General features: G+C 30.7%; 1 protein-coding gene across 1 annotated transcript; it reads right to left on the bottom strand.

Moving 5' to 3' along the window:
* Nucleotides 1-6,222: 6,222 nt before the first annotated feature.
* Nucleotides 6,223-13,966, bottom strand: LOC107945267 (CTP synthase). The gene is made up of 22 exons (XM_016879215.2): nucleotides 13,356-13,966; nucleotides 11,134-11,275; nucleotides 10,776-10,855; nucleotides 10,449-10,535; nucleotides 10,314-10,364; nucleotides 10,087-10,204; nucleotides 9,938-9,994; nucleotides 9,770-9,834; nucleotides 9,494-9,577; nucleotides 9,360-9,410; nucleotides 9,200-9,262; nucleotides 9,061-9,107; nucleotides 8,865-8,934; nucleotides 8,718-8,780; nucleotides 8,240-8,329; nucleotides 8,118-8,156; nucleotides 7,800-8,027; nucleotides 7,622-7,707; nucleotides 7,297-7,345; nucleotides 7,134-7,214; nucleotides 6,924-7,017; nucleotides 6,223-6,765 (listed from the first exon to the last, which is right to left on the bottom strand). The coding sequence occupies exons 2-22, from the start codon at nucleotides 11,258-11,260 to the stop codon at nucleotides 6,575-6,577; spliced, it is 1,821 nt and encodes a 606-aa protein (XP_016734704.1). The 5' UTR covers nucleotides 11,261-11,275; nucleotides 13,356-13,966; the 3' UTR covers nucleotides 6,223-6,574.
* Nucleotides 13,967-23,413: the final 9,447 nt, after the last annotated feature.

The raw sequence follows: 23,413 nt of genomic DNA, 5'->3' as shown, positions 1-23,413 counted from the left end.
ATAACCCAAAAATCTGATTAAATAAATTATTGATCAACTAAATATTGAAACAAGCCACTCTGTCGCAGTGCTTTAGGAAGTAGGCACTTCCTCAAGCAAATCTCATTCATTCCATATTTTTCGACGGTCTCCCCTTTTGGCAATTTGTTGAACAAAACAAATAACCTTAACTCCCCCTTAGCATATTCTCATTAATTCCAAAAAACATAAACTTAGAAAATAATTAAGTAACTTACCCTTCAATACGAAGTATGAATTTTGCATCAATAATTAACCAACCATAAGTTAATGAAACAAGGAAATAATGCAACAATAGTAACATTAATCCATTCACCAAAGAAAAAAAATTCATCAATAGCATCATTAAGTGGAAAATTAAGGATTACAGTAATCCAAAATAAATGTTCCAAAAATAAATGTTCCAAAAAAAATTAGAACAATAACTCCCCTTCAATAGCATCGTCTCCACTCTACAACATCCTCTTCGCTCCCCTTCAATAGCATCTCCCATTTGTATTATCACTCCCCTTTTATGTCAACAGAATTGCCCAACTATTCTTCATCAAAGAAACCAAGAAGATCAACTCGCACAGTTTTTTTTGTAACACCCCTTACTCGGTTTGATTGTCGGACCCGAGCTACAAGATGCTACAACAGTTAACAGAACAAATCATATAAATTTATGACTTTAACATTAAATAGTTCAACAGAGTAATTCATAATCCATGTTTAGCATGATTTACAAACAATTTCATGTCTTAAATCAAGCTTATGAAAGCTCTTACATTGACCCGAGGGAAGATAAGGAATAAATTGAATACTTTTAAATAACTAGGGAAAAATCACAAAACAGTGTCACACGATTGTGTGCCTAGGTCGTGTTACAAACTGCAACCGTGTAAGTTGGAGCCACACAATCGTGTATCTAAACCATGTAACTCGTTGAGGTCGTGTGGACCTAAATGTAAAATCTTACAAACAATCACACGGTCGTGTGGTTGGGCCATATCTACAGTACCACACGAGCGTGTGGCCAGCCCACATAATAAATTGAAATTGTGTTTAACCAAAACCTCTCAATTCATCAAGAGCACACAGTCGTGTCACATGTCTGTGTGTGACACACGGTCATGTGTTAGCCTGTGTGTGCCTAAAGGTACCTTAATATGCAAGCTACCAAACCAAAACTTTATCTAGATCATGAATATACATTTAACCAATATTTAATCCTATTCAAAAGACCCACGACATAAAAGTGTTAGAGTTTTATAATTACAATAACACTCTCAATGGGTTCTACCTATATGAGTGGAAATATGGCCGTTTCTAAGAGCTCAAGGGTTTGGCTTTAAGAGCACTCATGAAAAGAGGTTACATATACATAGCCATAATAGTGTCCCTAGATACTATGCATTAACTGATATTGAAGTCATTGTGTAGGATGAGTTTGATTATGTAATAGCCCGATTTTTAGTGGTACCAAAAAAGGTGATTTTAGATCCCCGTTCTCCAATTATTGAGATCGTAAATATTTAATAATATTTATGAGTTAATTATAATTTTAAATTGAATTTTTATCTGGTGAAATTTGTCAATTGGATAGTTAGTTGAAGTATAAGTGTACTAACCCTAAAGTTAGTAGTGTAAAAAAAATAAAGCATCAGGACCTCGATTCTATAAACCGAGCCCGTAAACATTTTCATTAAATTTTTATTGGGTTGTTTTATAGGTGAATTGAATTTTGAATTAGTATTTTTTTTGTCGATTTAATGATTAATTAAGGTATAAGGACTAGATCGTAAAACTATAAAAGTTAATTGCTATTGATTTTTACTAGTTAAAATACTTAAATAATAAATGTTTGGGGGTTTAAATGTAAATTAACTAGTTTTAAAAGGTATTGGACGGTAGGGACACTAATTAATTGAAAATTATGTTAAATAATGTTTAATAAAATATTAAACATGTGCTAAAATAAGGTAAAAAGTATTTTCTTCATCATTTTTCTTCTTCTCATCAGTATTAATTCATCAAGTGAAACTAGGAAAGTCATTTGTTATGCTCATACTTTCGACCATTGCATGTAAGTTCTAAATAAGTCAATTTTTCGTAATTTTTATATTTTTGATATCGTACTAAACATAAAACTGTCAAAGGTTTTGAAAGTTTTCATTGATGATTTTTGAGGTTTTTTATTTTTAATGGTAGAATTTGAAGCTTGAAAATGTAATAGGACTAATTTGTAAAGTGAACTTTGTTAGTTTTGAGTTTAAGGACTAAAATGAAAATATTTCAAATTTGACATAAAATTTATGTAATTATTGAATTTAGAGGGCTATAAATGGATGAAATCGAAATTTTAATAAAAAATGGGGCTTAAATGTGAATTATGATAGTTTCAATTTTAGGGACTAAATTGAATAAAATGTAAAAATTTTGAGAAATTGTGTAAATTGAAATTAAGTTGCCATATGCCTTGGATATGACATTATAAGGTAATTGGCACTGATAATTGGCAATGAATTATTATAAATTGATATTTAAATCAATCGGAAGTTAATTGAGAAATATGGGAATTTGCAAATTAGTCCCTAACACTTTGTAGTTGTCATTTTTCAGGTAAGTTCATATGATGTATTTATATTTTGATTCCTCATGTATATTATATTGTTATGTTATATATAATATATGTTTTAGTGAACTTTGGATTGTTTACAATTTAGTACAAAAGGGTAAGAAATGATTAAATTGAAATAGAATAACATGAACTTACATTATGGAATTAACCCGATGAAACTTCGTAAATATACTGTACACATGGTTAAAGGTTGATTTTTGATGATTTCGAGATGCAGAATTTGTTACGAACTCGAAGATACATGTGACACAGGTTTAGTTCGGATGAGTAACCTGATGTCATTTTAAATGTTTAGCCTGAACGAGTAACCTTACTATATATTCAACCCTGGCTAAGCTATTTGATATGTCGATATAAAGGTTTAGCTCGAAAGGGTAACCTAACATGAATATATGTTCAACTCAGACAAGCAACAAAGGTGGTTAATTATCGATGATTACCGAGATCCAACATTTGTTGTAGACTTGAAGATACTGTGACACAGGTTTAGCTTGGACGAGTAACCTAATGTCGTTTTAAAGGTTTAGCCCTAATGAGTAACTTGGCATGTATATTTACAACTTTGGCTAAGCTATTTGATGTGTCGATAAAAGGTTTAACCCAAACGAGTAACCTGACACAAGTGGATATGTTTATCTTAGACAAGCACCAGATGTGATTAGAACCAGTGTATTTGAGTTCTTTTACGATGTTTCATTGGGTAATATTAATGATATAAAAATGTATAAGTTGAACAATTTGAATTATGTTTATTAATCCTAAGTAGTGAAATGGAAAAATTAAGGGCAAGGATTGAGTATATTTCCATTTGATTGAATGGTGGTTAAATTGAATATAGATGATATAAAACATATGCTTGTAATCGAAATGTTATGTGGTCAAGTATGAACCAAACTTACCTTGATGTTGTTGTGTTATGCCATGTTAGGTGGACTTGATTTTACATAATGTTTAGTATATCTATTGAATGGTTAAGGTAAGTTAATTGTTTATATCGTATAATCTTACTAAGTATTTATAATACTTACTCTATCATACCTGTTTTTCCCTATAGACTTTGGACGTTTGGAACATGTCGGTCGGATCCTCGAGGAGCTCACACTATCCATCTCCTGATTCGGTAGATTTGTTATCATTTGAATCTAGTTATATGTGGCATGTACTTAGAAGTGTCTAGACGTTTATAATGTTATGTACGTTTTTGAGGCATTTTGAGCATGAATTCTTGTGGAAATGCTAATTTGTTATGCTAGTAAATTGGTGTCATGTTACATAAGGTTAGAATGATCAAAGTGAATTAAGTATTTTATCCTAGTTGATTGCTTGGAAAGGATAAATGGCTCGTAATTGTATAAGTAGCTTGAATGACTTGAAGTAGACTATTTAAACTTGTGTTTTGGTGCCAAATGTGGCATATTGGTTAGATGTTTAAAGGAAATTATATATGATATGTGTTTGGCAAGAATTTTAAGTGTTTTGAACAGGTTTACATGTTGGATAAGTACACCTATTTGATGACTTGAGTGGTTACTTTGAACTAGAGGTGCTCATAGGTTGCGTTCGGGTCGAGCCCAACCAAAATTTTAGGCCCGTTTGCTAGGCCCGAGCCTAGCTCAGCTCGAAAATGAGCCTAAAATTTTACCCAATACCGGCCCAGATAAAAATGTTAAAACTCGAGCCCAGCCCACAAGTATTAATTTTTTATATAATTTTTTTAAAATATATATAATACATCAAAAATACTAAAAACATTAAAATAAATGTTTCCCAACACATTGAAAATAAATTAATATATATGTATACTTAAATAACACTAAGGTATATGCAACTTAACAAGCAAATGGTTTTAAAATAGTAACAAAATAAACAATAATAAAACAAGAGTTATACAATATCCAAACAATAACAACATAATAGTGAAATGGTAGCAAAATAGTAAAAATAATAATAAACAAGAAGAAGAAAATAGCAACAAAGCAGTAAAAACAACAAGAAAATAGTTTAAAAAACATCATTTTTTATTCCATATTCATGCTAGGCCGAGCCGGACTCGAGCCAAAAAAGCCTTACCCAAGGCCCAGGCCGTTTTCTAAACGGGCCTTTTTTTTTGCCCAAGCCTATTTTTAAGCCTATATTTTTACACAAACATTCCCACTTTTCGGGCCAGGCCACAGGTCTACTTTGAACAAATATCGAATGCAATATTCTTGCACCACATAGGCTGGCCACACGATCGTGTGAGTATTGTAGATTTGATCAATTATTTTTCACACGGCCTCAATAGGTTACACAGTCCGGTCACACGGCCGTGTGACTGCTAGATGAAAATTTTGGTGTTTTGACCCACACGACTTCAAAGAGTTATATAGCCTAGACACACGACCGTGTCCCTTTTTTTTCATGAATGCCCCTATATTTTGAAAATGTTTCAATTTGATCGTTATTTGTGCTCGGGTTAACTTAAGAGTTTTCGTAAGGTCGATTAAGACTAGAATCTAGTTGTATATAATAATATTTTAGCGTTTATGACATGATTGATTATTTGAAGGATTTATTTATATAATTGATCTGTAATTTTAGAAATGTTGTAAATTAGTCCTAATTAAATTATGGGTAATATTGGAGCATATGTAAGTTCGTATAAGGCCTGAGAAATGTTGTATTTGGTGGTTATGAATTTAATTAACTATGATTGTATGAATTATGTTTAATTTGAGCATTAATTGTGTATTTATGAAGTATTCCATGTTTATTTGAAATAATCAATGTGAATTGAAAGTGTATTGTTCCGGTTATGACTGTAACATTCCTTAGCTCAGGTCCGACGACCGGGCCAGGTAAGGGGAGTTACAGATTAATTAAATGAAATAGTTGGTTCAAAGCATAGTTTATCATGCAATTTCAATTAACTTTAACACGTTTTCACTAAGTGAAGGCTCAATCGTAAGACACCTTCATTTATGCAACTGATTTCCAATATTATCAAATTTTAGAATATTTTGAAAATAGGGGGAGATTGTTGAAACATTTCAAAATATTTATAATGTTTCAATAGTTATAATTGAAAAGTTACAAGTGTCCAAAAGTTATGTCACTTCGTTATTAACCAAGAGTTGTCACTATTCATGGTGAGGAGTATGTCTCTTGTTACCAAAAGTTATGTCACTTAATTAATAACAAAGTCAAAATTATTCAAGTAGACATCTATAAGATAATTATGTTTATTGCTAAAAGATGTGACTGTTCATTTGGATAATTATGTCTTTATGAAGAGACATGAGAACTCCTATAAATAGGAGTCAAATTTCATTTGTTTGGTACACCAAAAAAACACATCAAAAGTTGAGAAACAAAAATTTCTTTCTATCATCCTTCATCTTCTAATATTCCTAAATTGTTCCATAACGAATTACTGCATAAATTCTTAAATTAATATTCTTACTATGCTCCAATCAATGCTCAGTGAATTGTTTATGACAATACAAAACATAGTCAACCAGTGGGCTTTATTGTATCCTCAGAGTTCATTTGTCAGTAAATCTTTTGCAGACCATAATAGGTGAAGGCAAATATAACGAAATTAATACACGCCTCAAAATCTTCGTTAATTTTTCATAAATTCATTTTTATCTCTACATACCAACATGTGGTGGTTATAGTAATAGGCAAGTGGAAGAATGATGAGCCGCAACTAAAGAGCCATTCCTAAAAGGCGAAGAATAAAATTATTACAACTGAAACCATAGAACAAGCACTCCGGACCCTTGTTAAAACATAAGGATCCAACTAGCTAACTAGGCTAACTGTGGTTTTGCAGCATAGAAGAAAAGGCAACCTTAGCGGCTGAGTATATATAGCCAGCAAAAGCCTACGTCAGAATAACTATCTTACATAAAAACACAAATTACATTATATTAAGACCAAATCAAAGGACACTTAAGAATGCACACCGTTACAATAACTGTATACAGCATCTGTTATGATATTTGTAGGCTTTGTAGCATATCCATTTTGGTAAGCTTTCTTATTAGAGGGACAATTAACAGTTTCACAGTTCACCTTCTCTTGGCTCTCCAACCCTGATTGTAGGACAGCATTTAATTGTCCACAAGCTGCCCCTATTAAACCTGCATATGTTTCAACAAAGCTAGTAAAATAGTTTCAAACAACACACATTACATGCCTGCCTGAACATGCTTAGAAAAAAGTTATGGCTTCCAAAACAAACCTCTTTCTTACCATGTTTTTTAAACCAAAAAAAAAAAATGAATACTAATTAAAGTACCTAAGAACAAGGCGGAAGGTTTTCCTGGTCTTGATTTAAATTCGGGATGGAATTGAACACCAATGTAGTATGGATGATCGGGTAGTTCAATAATCTGCATCATAAACATACCAAATGCTACTAATTCAAACCCATTGACCATACACAAATAATTTCAATAATAATATGGAGAGAAGACAGAGACGGTCTTCAAGAGCAAAGAATCAACACCTCCATGCGTTGACCAGTTTGGTCCTTGCCAGTGAAAGATAAGCCGGCATTTTCAAGGCGTGCTACCATATCAGGATTTACCTACAAGTACAGACTTGCACCTTAGTTTCACCAGGTTGCATACTTGTTTGCACTGCAAACATAACCTCTTAATGTCACTTACCTCGTATCTGTGCCTATGTCTCTCGTCTATGAATCTTCTATTTCCATATCTACAGGAATGCAAAATAAAAGGGTTAGCTAATTTGGACTAACTTGATAAACCATTTTATATTTACCCCATTCACCCATTACCATCGTAAAGATCTATACTCAGTGTATTACTATGGATGTCACCTAGTTAAAACTAAAATTATTTTTATAAAAAATTTTAATGAAATAATTTATTAATAATATATAGGTATATCATCAAACATAAACCCTTGCAATATAATTAATATCTGCAACAACCAAAATAATAATGTGCAAAACGAGTCCAAGGTGCTAACAATTTCACAGATTTGCAGTCCAATACTTGGAAATATGTCCTCCTTGATCCAAGGCGCATTGTACCACCCTTATGCGTTTTTGAGCCCTGATTAAATGGATAAGGACACGAATATGTTTTAGAAATGATAAAAGTAAGTCGATCCCATGAAGTTAGGTACAAACAAGAAAACACCAAACCTCGGGCATAAATATAACACAAGGATTTCGAGTGCTAGGATCGAACTCAGTGCTATTTGCATCTTTCAATCCTAGAACAGATCGTGCAAACTCAATGACAGCAACCTGCATTCCTAGACATATTCCAAGAAAGGGAATTCTGTTTTCCCGTGCATGCTTTGCTGCAAGAATTTTTCCTTGCACCCCTCTATCACCAAACCCTCCGGGAACCAGAACACCATCTGCACTCTGAGGATAGAAGCCAGTCAAAGGACTATCAAGCAGCAAATTATTATAACCAAGTCATATGATGCAATAACGAACTAAAATGTTACAAACCTTGAGCAACTTCCACGCAGCCTTGTAAGCATCAAGATTCTGTAAAGGGGATATTTTTGTCAAGAAGTTAAACAAGGAAAAACCAAGGCATAACACGCTGAAGGATGTAAAATTAGTTTCACCTCTATTTCAGTCATATCTTCAAGGTCACTAGCAGGAACCCAATCCACAATAAGTTTCTTACCACAAGCAACAGATGCATGCAACAAAGCCTACACAAAAAGCAATACAATTTTATATGAAAATTTCTTGTGTGCATACCATATATTTATGACATAAGCATGCTTATTGCACAAACATGAAAAACCATGTTTCACAGCTTCATATATATTATTTGATAAATTCATGTATTTCTTCAAACTGCAAACAATTTCGTGATGATAAATTCACATATATATTTTATATGAAAATTTTATGCATCACAAACAGAACCCCAACTTTATATGAAAATTTCATGTTGCACAAACTTGTATCTTTGTTTCTTCACCTTAGTAAAAAAGAAAATGATCAGTCGTACATGGAATACAAGTTGGGGAAACAAAAAGTGTCAATGAAAAACTAGTGTTCAATCAAGAAAGCTAACAGTAGTTAATGGCCCACCTTCAGTATAGAGAGATAGGTATCAGAAAGGCCTGTGTACTTCCCCACTATAGCAATTCTGACCTGTATGTTAGTCATACATAGATAAGACTCTGAAAGCAATCAGTAAGAAATCAAGATTGAATCAGACAATGAGTTGCAACACACCGGCTCATGTAACTTATCGCAAATTGCAGCCCTAGTTGTCCACTCCATTAACGAAGGCTCCTCGGTGATACTGTACAAAAGAAATAAAATATAAAATAAGACCCCAATTGATGTAAGGTCGTCAATATTCAGTCTTTAAACTAAATATCTGGACAAAAATAAAGAAAAGAATCAGAATTGATCACATCATACACACCTTGGAAGATTCAGCACTTTGAAAATTGCCTCATGAGCCTTTTGATCCTAGCCAAGAATTAAAACATATATCTATCATTAATTTTCAAAATTAAGCAACACATAGGATTTATACTTCAAAACGATATCAAACCGCTTACTCTTAGTAGCAAAGGGATGTGCCAGATGTTGGGAACGTCATAAAGAGTGATAATATGTTCTGCCTACAAGAGTATTTTCAGTTAGTTAAATCTTTTCAACCACATAAATGAACATCCAGCATGATACCTAAATAAAACCTTCATCCACTAATTTCCATACCGAGACATGGCAAAATTGAGAGAGTTTCTCCTTCACATTGTCATCAAGTGCCTGTAAAAAGGAACCTATATTCAGAACAGAGCATCCATGCTTTTTCTGTGTAAGAGGATGAGAGTGATAAAAGCACATCAAACCATTGTACTGCGACAAGCTAAGATATTTGGTGTCAATCCCAAGCCTCTCAATCCACGAACACTGTGTTGTGTGGGCTTTGTTTTCTGAACAAAGTAAGCAAGATGGTGAAGTGCAATAGCGAATGGATTAATTTGTTTTACATTGTATTCAAGATGCATAAAGAGAATCAATCATCTTTCGAAAAGGTTGCTCCTAGAATTTATAAGAAGTTTCTTTTCTTTTCTTTTCATTTTTGACACATCGGAACATATCATTCCAAGTGTTCAAGGACTTACTTGTTCACCAACAACATTCAGAACGGGTACCAAGCTGACATGAATCAGACAGAAGTTGCCAACACCTGAAGAAGAAGTATCGAGAAAAATAAATGAAGTAGAATAAAATTTAAAAGAAAAGGGGCATTGATATTTTTGCTTCTTGATTTGTATACAATATTGCCTTACCTACACGGCATGAGAACTGGCCTAATGCCTCGATGAATGGCATGGATTCAATGTCTCCTGCATGCAAAGAAAGTTGCTTTCAACATAATGGGATATAATCTCACATCACATTGCATGGATGATCAAAGATTGTAGTTGTATGTGTGTACCTATTGTTCCACCTAATTCTATGACACAAACATCAGCTGGACCTTCCTTTCCATCAACTGGAATCATCGCCACGCGCTCAATCCATTCTTGAATGGCATCTGTAATGTGAGGAACAACCTATAGATTGAAGGAATATGTAGACAAAGAGGGACGAGTGTAAGTCTATATTGGTAAACAGCAACATACTGTATTTATTTTTAACCTAGCTTGAGTAGTAAAGACAAACCTGAACAGTTTTCCCTAGATAATCTCCCTTTCTCTCCTTGTCAAGAACAAACTAGCACGCGAAAATGCAAAAATTGACCTTAGTATAGTTTAGATACATGAAACACAAAGAAGACGTGCATTTTAGGCAACTTACTTGGTAAATCTTTCCAGTGGTGATGTTGTTATCACTGGTCAGTTGAACATCTAGAAAGCGCTCATAATTTCCGAGGTCTAGGTCCACCTTACAAACGGGAAAACAAATCAATTAATAATAGTATATATTTCATTTTATGATCTTTTTCGCTAGACAGATTAAGCTGTTCTCTTCTCTATCTCCTTCAAGAGAAGCAACCAATTCACAAGCAAAATCCCAACTCAAATCAAGTTTGTAAAACCTTTCTTAAGATCCCCTCTCTACTAAACACTCTTTTTTTCTGTCAGGATAGGACAAAACAAAACAGCAACGAAAGAAGATATTTACCTCACCACCATCATCTAAGACAAAAACTTCTCCGTGCTCAAAAGGTGACATCGTTCCAGCATCCTTATTTAAGTAAGGATCTACCTTGGAAAAGGAAAACAATTAAGTGTATGTTTGACGAGAAGGGAGATAAATAAAGCAAAGCGGAATAGAGAAGCTGGGCCTAGGAAGAAGATGAAAGAACAATAAATAGAAACTTGATGTAAGTTTTCGCAAAATCTGACAATTAGCATCAGTTTATGCCTATGTACACAATTTGGAAGAAAATGAATAGAGTAGTCAAGGTTGAAGGGTGTGCTCAAGTATCTTAAAATAAGAGAACATTAAAAAGAATAAAGGAGAGGGGAAGAGCAGAGACCAATCTTGATAGAAGTAACGCGAAGTCCACATTCCTTGAGAAGTAACCCGATGCTGCTGGCTGTCACTCCTTTCCCCAGTCCACTGACTACTCCACCAGTCACCAACACGTACTTCATCTTCTTCATTCCTTTGCCCTTCTCCTAATACACAAATTTTTAAGTACAAAAAGCTCAACAAAGCGAAATAGTATACCAACTCCACCTTCATTTACCTCCCAAAACAAAAAGCGGGCAGAAGAATGGTTGCTTAAAAGGAGGTGGATATTAATGTTCAACATTGTATTCTTTATACTTAGGTGTATGAGTGACCTTGTTTTGTAACATATGCATATTGGGAACATAGACAGTCTTAAATGGAAGAAACAAGTCAAATAAATGAATAGGAATGACTATCGGCACAACGTCACCCCCATCATCCTTCACCCTTTTTCACTATTCAGTATCCATAACAACACACCAAACCAGCTTTTTTTAACATTATCTATTTCTATCCATTTATTATCTTTATAAATAAACATTTTTTTACACTTTTTTTCTATAGGAAAACTATTTCTTCTTTCACCCACATTTTTCTATATCTATCTATTATTATAAAACACTTCACCTGCATCACAAAATTAAATTACTTTTTTTTTTTTTTTAATTTAAGACAAGTATTTTTATAAATTAAGATAAATTTCATTTTTTTAATTCCACCCGATATTTTTGTAACAGTATAAAAGTGTTTGCTTTACCAAAATAATGATGCAACGTAACCTGTGATGTAAATGAAGAAGATGATGATCCTAACTTTCTCTACTCTTATTTCATTTAGCTGTTACGTCAACTTGGTCCGCCTCTAACGTTTTGACTTGTCTAAAATCTTTTAACAAACAGTGAATAGATAATATAAAATATGTAGAAATAATATTTTTTATAAGAGTATTGTTAACTTTTTATATTTTATAAAATCAATTAAGATTTCCTCTCATACTAACAACTTACTTAAAAGTTCAATTTCATCACTACAATCAATTTTTTTATTTTTAATATATTATTAAATAAAAGTTTTTACCCGCATATATTTCCAAGTAATATAAATTCTAATATTTGAATATAAATTCAAAAAATAAGGTAAATAAGAAACTTGTCACCACTTACTCCATAATTAAAGTATATTTTTATTTTTATTTTTTGTTTGAAGGAAGATAATTTAAAGTTCTTATTAAATATTAAAATAAGATGAGCAAGTACTGTTCTCATTTGTTATATCTTGAGTGATACGTTTGTTATTCTTGTTGGTGAAGTTCATGGTACATCCTAAGTTCGTTATCTCTACATCTAACCAAATAATCATTTTCTTTTCTTTTAAATAATAAAAAATATCATCCCTCTTTTTATTTCATTTATTTAAAATCAAATATGATACCAAATATAACTAAATTAATATAACCAAACCACGGTAAATATTCTGTGAGGCGTCATACTTTCAAATTTAAAAATAAATCTAATTGAATTATAAAAGTCTTCTCCTTAAGATTCTTTCTTACCTTTTAATATACTTTGTTTTAAATGTTACATCATTTTGTATGCAATGTATATGAAAAAGAAGAATCCCGCAAGTGTGACACTGAGTTTGAGTTTGAGTCAAAAATTATTAGATAAAAAATAATCAAAATCAAAGTTTAGAAACGAAAAAAAAAAAACTCAATGGAATCTAGATTTTGTAATTTTGATGAGTTGTTCGACCGAAACTTAAGAAAATAATAAAGATCCAATTTAAGGAAAAAAAATATAGCTTAAATAGCATTTTGTGATTTAACTCTTTTTTTTTATTTAAAAACATTTTCGCTCCAAAGTGTAGAAAATAAAGCCTTTTCCAGCTGTCGCGCAGCGGACCGTCGTGCTCCTTTTGGTGAACGGCCTACTCTTCCCTCTGGTAGAGCCTTAAATGGCTCTCTCGTGTTAGAAAATTTCCTAATAATCTAGAAACAGAATTCATCTAACAACAATTCTCACTAACCCCATTCCCCACCCGTGATTATCCATCTTATATTACTCCAAAATTACTTTAACTTGAACAAGTTTTAATTCATTTATACTCAAATTAATTGAGACTTAAACACATAATTAACCTTATTTTACAACTTCAATTGAATCCTTAAAATACATCTAATCAAAATAGAATCACTACTAACAATGTCAAAATCCCATCGTAAAAAACATCAATTTAAACACTAACCTCAAAGTAAGTAATAGGCGGCCAGACAAGCAGCTTTCATTAACGGCGACAACAGCAATTATTTGAAACAAATGGTAACATCAAGATATAGCGAATGGAAGGAGCAGTTGGTGGCATATGGTGCCACAACAAGACCAAAATAGGGCTGCAATTGGAGAGCAACTAGGTGACAATAGCAGGTGGTGAAGGCAACAATAATCGAAGTAGACAGCACCTTGGACAAGCAAGTAGCAGGATATTGGAGGAATTGCGGCAGTCGGTAAAAAAAAAACCAACAGTTTGGGGACCGAAGTAGATGACAACAAAACCTCCCTTAAGTTTCGGTGTAGATGGCAACAACAAGAATTGTTGAAGGCAGCGAAATATTTGGATGATAGAGGCTTAGGTGCGGGCTGAAAGAGACTGAACAGGAGGCGAGGAATGGTGGTGGTAGGGAGAAGTGGGAGCTTGGTGCTAGGCAGTGACTGATGGGGCGTTGGAGGGAGATGGGCAGGTTCTGCACAAGAGGTCCGGGCAGTGGGACGGTAAAGGTAGGAAAAAGAAAGAAGGAAAACCGTTGGCTAATGAGTTAGAGATTTTGGGGAAGTTGTGTTGGTTGTTTCATTTGATTTGTGTAGAGTAGGCTCCTTTTATAGCCAAAATTCGTTATAGTTGGAGATGTTAACCTAGTCCTAAAGTCTAATTTTAATTAGTCTAAAGAAATGACCTATTTATCTCTCTTTAATTAATCTATCTAATGAATAAAAAACTAATTATCCTAATCTTTATAAATATCCTAAATTAAAAATTAAAATATATATATATATCCTAATGCTAATGCTAACTATTCCTTTGGGTACTTTTTCTTCTATGATTTTTCCATTTCCTTTTTATATATATACTTTTAATTTTAACTAACTTAACTAACTTCCTAAATTCTTAAAAAGTTAATTACAAAATTAGTCTCCCATTAAATGTTAAAATTTTAATTTAATCCCTAAAACCAAATCACATTAAATTATAACTCCAAATAAGTATATAATCCATTTTCGATGAGTTAAAAGACCGTGCCTCTAAATTCGAATCAACAGATCCAGGAAAATATTTTTCCTTTCTTTTTTTTTCCCCTTTTTTAACTAACTTCCAAAATTATAAAAAAAAAGGTTAACTCTAATATTACTCCCCCTTAAATATTAAAAATTCAGTTTTAATCCTTAAAACCAAACCAAAATTTAATTTAACCTCGAAATTAAACTATAAATTAAAATAAGTCCACAATCCATCCTCGACTAGTTACCATGAGACACAGATTAAGGGAGCCAGACAGAATTAGGTCTCTACACCTCTCTCCTTTTCTTTTAAGTTTTGTTCCCCTACAAAGATTTCAATTGACGTAGGAATATCTATAATTTTTAAATTATTCGTATCTTAAACCTCAAATCTACTTAAAATTTTGAATTCGAATGTTACTATTTCAATTCGAATTAAATATCATTATTCGGCAGATATTCAAATCCATAAATAATACAAATTTAATGTTTTTAATCATATGTTGGATATTTGAATTTGTAGAAGTCCGAATTTGAATCCGCGAAATAATATAAAATTAAAAAATAATTTTAAATAAAATTTATTCATAATTAATAATAAATAAATACAAATTAACAAAAAAAAGTTAATTAACAATCCAAACAAATTAAGTATAATAATTTCACAACAAATTAAATATACCTAACAACATAAACATAAGAATTCCAAACAAGTTAAAAGTTATGTAATAGTCACAAATAACTTAATTGCTTAACCCTAATAATACAATGTCAATATATATCAAATCTAATGTAAAGTTAGTAATATGTTTAGAGTTTAAGGTAATGTATCATTACTATATCAAAATATACATTTTAATACCATAATTATATAATAAGTGTTATACATTCATAATTTACTTATATATAATAATTGATATATTATATGTAGTTAAACATGTATGTATACTACTTTTTATAATATAATTATGTCACTTTATAAAATAAGTTCAGGCTTAATCTACAAATTTATATTTAAACTATTCTTTCTTTCTTCTTTTTTCTCATCTTGATACTTTATCGTCTTTTTTGTTACAAGTTCTACTTCAACTACTTTTTTTTCTCAAGTTGGTAGTCAAATCGTTAAATCTATTTCAAAAAGTGTTTAACCCATAAATTAGTACTTAAGCTATACTTTTTTTTCAAGTTGGTGCCTAAACCTTTTTGTCACAAGTGGTACCTAAACTATTCTTACGTTACCCATTTTACACCAAAATGCTATATTCGTTAAAATAATTCTAGCCAACAATAAACTGCCACATCATAAAAACTTAAAAAATATTTTTAATTTTTAATTTTCTTTTTTTTTACGTTATTTATGTCTGGCAATACTAGCAATGCTCAAAATTTACCCTCTCGAGGAATTTCAAACTGCACCACCTGCTTGCTCTACCTAACAAGATTGAAAAGGTTATTTCATAGATCAAAATCAATATTTTCAAAACCCAACCAAGAACAGATCAAGGTATTGGTTTGGAGATAAAGGTTAAATCGGTTGACCTGCGAACCGATATTAGACCAATTGAATCAAGTTAAAAAAATTAATTGAATCAATTTTCTCTATTTTAAATATTTTTATTTTTATGAATTTTGTAATAATTTATTTGATCGAACTAGACAAATTGATCAAATTTGGAACTAGTTGCTTAATTAGGTCAACCACTATCTCGTTATGAAGAAATGAAATAAATAAATAAGTAAATAAAATTATATATATAAGATAAAATAATACTTTTTATCTTCTTTTATAACATGTCAAATTTTAATTGATTATTCTTTCAAATGTTAAATAGTGATTTCCCCCTAATCTATACCTCATTCCTCATTATGGATATGAGGTTTTTCCATTCTCAACTTGTGATTTTATTCCATCAAACAACTTACCCTATGTCCTTACCGAAAGTGATGTGGCAATGGTGGACCAATCACCAGTTGACACATGTTAATTATTTCCTCTAATTTTTATTTTTATTTTATAAAACTTTAGCTAATGTCATGTTGACACATGGTAATATAAAGGTAATATTTTTTTTATTTTAATTTTTAACAAGTCATTGGGTTAGAATTTTATAAGAATTAAATATAAAATTAGGGGGGAAAAATAATTGATACGTCTCATTTGGTGATTGGTCCACCACTACCATACCACTTTTCGTAACGGCATGGGGTAATGTGTTTGATGGAATAAAACCACAAGTACCAAATTGAGAATGAAAAAAATGACAGGTGCCACATTAAGGAATCAGGTATAGTTCAAAGGGTAAAATCGTTATTTAACCTTTTTTTAAAAATAGACTTAATAGTTTAGTTAACTATTGAAACTAACAGATGTGTCAACTTGGAAAAAAATAATAATTTAGGTAACACTTGTAACCAAAAAAATGTTAAGGTGTAACAACCTGATAGTCACGGGTGTCAGAAAAATATATTTTCGAGACTCCGTTTTCGTAAATTGGACTCGTAAATATTTATCAGAAATATTTACAAATTTAGTTATGTAGTTAATTAGGTTTTGGTTAGGTGAATTGCATGAATTAAGAGTAATTAGGTATACGGACTAAATTGCATAAAAGATAAAAGTTGAATTATAGATTAAAGAAAAATTAAAGGGACTAAAGAAGCAATTATGCCATTTCCTTTAAATAAAAGAAATAGAAAAAAAAAACAAAGTGAACGAAACAGAAAGGAAAAAGAAAGAAAAGGAAATAAGGAGAAAGACATAAATCAAGGGTTTCAAAAGTTTTAAGCTCAATTGGTTAGTCAATTTAGTCTCTTTTTCATGTAATTTTTATATTTTTGGAATCTCGGTGTTAAATACTACCCTACCTATGTCAAAATTTTAGAAACTATTGAGTTTTGATTAAATTGATAGATTTTTAAGCTAGAAATGAAAAAAGATTAAATTGTAGAACAAATAGTAAATTTTGTGTAATAGTGTGAAAAATTAAAAATTTAGAAATTTATGTGAAAATATGGAGTTGAATTTAGTCTAAAGTGGAATTTGCATGAAAATAAAGAATTAAATGTGAAGAATAAAAGTTAGTCTCGGTTTAGGGACTAAATGGGAAATTAGGCAATATTTGAGTAAAAATTGAAATATTCAATATGAAATTGAATTGTATTGTATTGATGATTTTTAATTGTTTTAATTTCGTAGCTAACGTCGTACCGGAACCCTCGACTAAAAAGAGGAAAGATAAAGTCGACGAGGAATAACTCGGAATTTCTGGTTTGTACTTCTATAATCTGAATTTAGTTGTTAATTGTTATAATTCAATTTAATGTATATGGTAAGTGTTGAGGTGAGAATATTGTGTTTTGCAATTGAAATGGATTGATTTAGTATGTGATGAATTTATTAAATTTATATTGATTGAATTGGTATGTATATATTGAATATATTGATTATTTGAACTGAAATGAATATTGGTTGTATTTGAAAAGTGAATTGGAACCCTATTAACTGTACCGGGTTGAGCCGGATATAGATGGCATGCCATAGGATTGGAAGAGTTCAGGGATTTCTTCGACTTTGAGTTGATGAGACACCGGGTGTCAATTTACTACTTCGGATTAATTCGATGAGGCACTAGGTGCCAATTTACTTTGGTTTAGCCGATGAGACACTGGGTGTCAAATAATTACTTCAAATTATCCAATGAGGCACTGGGTGCCAAACTGGTGTGTTTGGTTGGATCCGTGTATCCGTCCGAGTTTGAGTCGTGTTAATAGGGTAAATGAATAATAAAGTTCTATAATTGATATTGAAAGGGCATGGTATGAGAAATGGAAGTGAAATAGTGAATTGAAAATAGAATGTGAAATATGTTGCAAATACATGGAATATATGACTTATATACTCATGAATTGAATATGGAATGGATAAAACAATGGAATAAATGAAATGTGAATTAAATTATGAAAAGTTATTTATATAGCAAGTATGAGAATTGAGATATTTGTGAAACAAATTTAATATGATATGCTATTATGTATGAATTCAAAGAGTTGGCATATGGTTGTTGTAATATTTAAATATTAATATGTGTTTATATTTCCATCGTATATTTGTAATTTTTTTATCTTTAAATATTCGGATTATAGAAATACTACTGAGTTTTTACTCAGCGTACGATTTTGTTTTCCGTGCGCAAGTTAGGTACTTAATTTTGATTGTTGATTCAGCATCCAACAACGATCCCGAACTCAAACATGGTGATGTTTATCCTTTTGAAATGTGTCGGCACGTACCTAGGGTGTCTAATTAATAGTTATTTTGTGGATTAATTGTAATAAGATTATAAGTTAATATTGGTTAGTTATATACATATAAATATGTGTTTATGTTTGAGGTCATATTATGGCATGTTTAAGTTAATGTTTAAATGAACATGAAATAGGCAAAATAGATTGAATTTGGCATGTTTACAAATTAGACTTGAATGATACTTTGATGATATGATTTGATGATATAATTGTGGTACCAATGAGGGTACATTGGTTAGGCACCTAGGATGTATGAGTTTGATTGGTTTTCGCTTAAATATTATATAATATGAAATATTTGAAATTATATCTGTTTGATCGGTAATGCTCTAAAACCCTATTTCGACAACGGATGTGGGTTAGGGGTGTTACATAAGGTACCAAAATAGGGGGAAAACATAGTTTTGGTACCAACTTGTGGATTAAGTCTATTTTAAAATAGACTTAGCAATTTAACTAACAGTTTGATTAACGAAAAGACCAACTTGGGGGGAAAATGTAGTTTACGTACCACTAGTGACCAAATTTGACTCTTTCACTCCTCATAGTGAGATTATCGATCTTTAGGAGACATCCTAGCCTTTTACCAAAATTTGACAGGATAATAGGATCATAGTATTCAATAAAAAATCCCTATAACCTTACCTAGATCGCTATTGTTTTAAAGGAAGCCTCTGATGGACAAAAGTTAGGGACCCTTTTCTTAGGGTTAAAAACTTGCCCCCAACAAACAATGGTCCTCCATCTATCACAAATTCCTGATCTTCTTTATTTCCCAGTTTCACAAGAAATGATCGTAATCAAAACCTATGATTTCCATTTCACCTTTAAGGTGCCAAAGTTGTTCTAGTTTGTAGGATAGATATTTAAATTTGGTCGTCTTTCCAACACTTTTACTATCCATGTATGCCTCCATCTCCCCCTTATGAGTTCTTTTTCCTTTTTTGAAATGGAGATGTTAACCATATTATTGTCATGGTCACTCTTTTTGGCCCAATCCTACCTAGCAAAATCATTGTCCATCAATCAATTCCTACATCAAGGAGCCTTTCCCTAGTATCATCGTAGTTAGGAGCCAAGTAGAGAATCCCTATATGACCTTATCGTTCTTTCAGCTCCTCCATTGCCTAGAGACTCTTCTTTGCCGGTCGTGTTCATCTTCCTGTTTGATTTTTCTAGTTCATCCTTTTCTTTAATTGATAGAGATTTTTCCATTTCACAATGATTTTCTATTTGTCACATTACATTGAAGCTAAACTGTACTAAATTGGGACAAAAAAAATAGATACCAAATTGAACCTTAAAGCCAAATTCCTGTACCAAATGATATATTAACCTACTATATATGTGTATATAGATGTTTATATTTGACAAACTTTTAGCCAAAAGAATTGACAAACTTATGAATCACATGCTCACAGTTGGTTAAAATTCATTAAATGTAAATAGTTTCACAATTAAGACCTCAAAATTATGTTTTTCATTAAAGCCCAAAAAAAAACTTTTAACTTTTTTTAAATACATGGAAATTTGTTAAAAACATTAGGTTATTTTTTAAAATTATAAAAATATAAAATTACACCTCCTAAAACAACCTAAACAAAATTGCATCTACATTTAATTTTAGACGTGGAATAAATAAAAATAAAAATCAATAACATGCACATCGTCTATCGGCCACATTATCCATTTTCAATATTAACTTCCACGTCAAGTCGCCGCTAGCCTCTTTGCCTTGAGTCATCGTCAATAATCTCCGGTTAGGTACACCACTTAAACAAAGCTTGCCCAATCTATCGGTCTACAATTCTAAAAATAAATAAAAAAATCCCAAAACTCAATCGCCTTCATACACCACTACCGATGTCTCCGCCATCGGTTTAGATTTTCTAGAAAGTGACCAAATTCCATGAAAACTTGAGAAAAATTTCAAAGCCAATGAGCTTGGTTTGTCGCTATCCACCGTTTTAGAGTATGAGTTTCTCCTTGTCGACAACCACCTCCTCACCATTTGGATTCATGGGCTGATGCCTAGGGTGCGTGCACTAAACCTAAGCCGAACCTAGTATGGTCCTCTTTTTCGGTAAAGAAGAACATACAAGCCAAGATCGTGAATTTTAGGAAAAAACCATGACTATGATGGCAGAAACAATTTTTTTTATCATAAAATTGCTTTAAAGAGACAAGAGCTTGGCTAGAGGAGATCAATGGAGGAATTATTATAATATGCTAATAGTTTATTTAGATGAATCAAAATTGGTGTAAAAATGCTAATATTTTTTTTGTTATAAAAAGTAGTATTTTTTTATAAGTCTAAATCTTTTTTAAAATTTTATATAGAATTTTATGCAATTTTTTAATGTGTTTACATAATTATAATTTTAAAAAATATATTTTTATAATTTCAAAGATAAATAATGAAATCTCTTTATTTTTCTATTTTTTAAAAATTTTCGTTAAAAAGTTAGAAAAATACAAAATTAACAGTTGTAAGATTAAATTAGATATTAACTTTTGAATTAACATACCATGTTATTTTTCCATTAAATTTGTAATGATGGTTAATAAATAAATAACTAAAATATTATAATTCAATAATGTTAGTAATTAAAATTTAACTTTTCACGATAGAAAAATAAAAACTGAGGGATTATTTTTATAATTTACCTCAAATTTTTTGAAAAAAACTGTGGGCAAAGTAAAACGTGGGCCCGGCTGCTTGGCGAAATTGAAAAAAGAAAGAGGTAGCTGAGTGGTGTTTTTGTTTCCTTTTCCGGGAAAACAGGCATAGGTAGATTACGTTCAAACTATTTTTCATCTTTCATAAATACTTTCAAATAATAAAAAGAATAATAAAAAACAATTGCTCATTCAAAAAGGATAAAAGAAACTTGATCATGTGAAACAACTTTTTTTTTTAAAAACGTGTATTTATAATTTTATAATTAAAATTACTAAAATTTTGTACAAATATATTTTTTTTATTTTTTAATTAAATTCGTGTTCAGTTAACTTGTGTCGTCTTCTTAATCAAAAGATCTATAGGGGTTAGTGAACAAGAGGACAATGTATACTAGATAATGGCACAATCACGATGGAATAATTTTTTTTATTAATATTAATTGCATCTAATCAAATTGGTTTGATTCAACACAAATTCATACTCGGAAAATAGTATAACTCATATCGATTTGAGAAATTAAGATAAATAAAATTGATCAATTAAGAATTATTACTTTGTATTATCTATGTTTCTCATATATTTTTTAAACCTATAAAATCAATAATATAATTAGAATTAGAATTATTTTATTAATAATTTTTCATTATCAATGTAATTAGACTTAGGGTCCGTATTAAAATATACTTATTATTTTATATTGGGATAAATCTTAAAATTATACATGAACTTTGTTTTAATGTGCAATTGTATATATGAACTTTAATTTGATGTAATTATACACGTGAAACTCTATTTGTGGTTCAAATGTATACTTGAAACTTTAATTTTGATTTAATCATACACATTTAAAGTAATAAATACATCAATTTATTTTTATACTGGATAAATATAATTATTTATGTATGCAATATATAAACATAAAATGATGTTATATCAATAATTGTGTTAATAATTTATAAGAATTGGATCAAATCAAAATTTCATGTATAAAATTGCACAAAATCAAAGTTCATGTATACATTTACACATTAAATCATAGTTAATGTATAGTTTTAGTATTTTTTTCCTTTTATATCAATTATCACTTAATTTATATACCAATTAAAATTTATATTTAGCATTATAAATTTATAAATATATGCATTAGCAATACATTTTCATTCAAAATAACATCTAAAGAATTATTGAAAAAAACAATATTTTAGCATTATTTATTATGTTTTATTTCCATCACAAAAAAAAACTTTTCATTATTATTTGAGATGTTTAGTTATTATCGTTTGATATTCGGTAATTTTACTATTATTTAATTTTAATAATATTTACATAATTACAAATATTATTTACCATATTGTGAAATATTTTGTCAAAACTAATAAACTTAGATCTATTATCATTTAATTAACAAGTATATAATTTTTAAAAATTATAAAATACATATTATTTAATAAATTTAAATTTTAAACACATAAAATCACATGCAACACATGTGACATGGAAACTAGTTATTATAATGATTTTAATTGAGTTGGTATTATGAGTTAATTAGACGCTAACACAGTTGGAGAGAAATTTAAAAAAGAATAATAATAAATATTATAGTTATTTTTTGTCTTTTAATACAATTAAATAAATAAATATTTTTGCTCATGTTTATGAGATTAGTGTTTCATTAGTTTAAGTGAAAAACATTATAATATAAATAAATAAATAAATAAAATAGAGAAAGCTAAAGTTGGATGTGTTGAAAATGAAATGAAGAAGTGGGTGGCAATTATGAAATAGTATAATCTTAAAGATTGGAAAAGGACCGGTTTTGTAAAATCCAATGGATTGACTGCGTCAATCTGCTTGTATAATCAATCCGCGTCCATGGATCGCGGCAATGGCAAGGCAACGAGTTGCATGGTTAATTTACTCATTCGCTTCTTGTCCTGTTCTAACAAATTGGGAGTCACGGTTATTGTCGGTTTATGTCAGTTTTGCCACGTTAGAGACACGTGCTACTCTCATCCTGTTGTTAGTTTGTGTTAGTTGAGTTG

The sequence above is a fragment of the Gossypium hirsutum genome, chromosome D12 (genome assembly GCF_007990345.1).
Source record: "Gossypium hirsutum isolate 1008001.06 chromosome D12, Gossypium_hirsutum_v2.1, whole genome shotgun sequence".
Classification (NCBI taxonomy): domain Eukaryota; kingdom Viridiplantae; phylum Streptophyta; class Magnoliopsida; order Malvales; family Malvaceae; genus Gossypium; species Gossypium hirsutum.
Note: the sequence above shows the minus strand (reverse complement) of the source record. Positions and strands in the feature narration are given on the sequence as shown.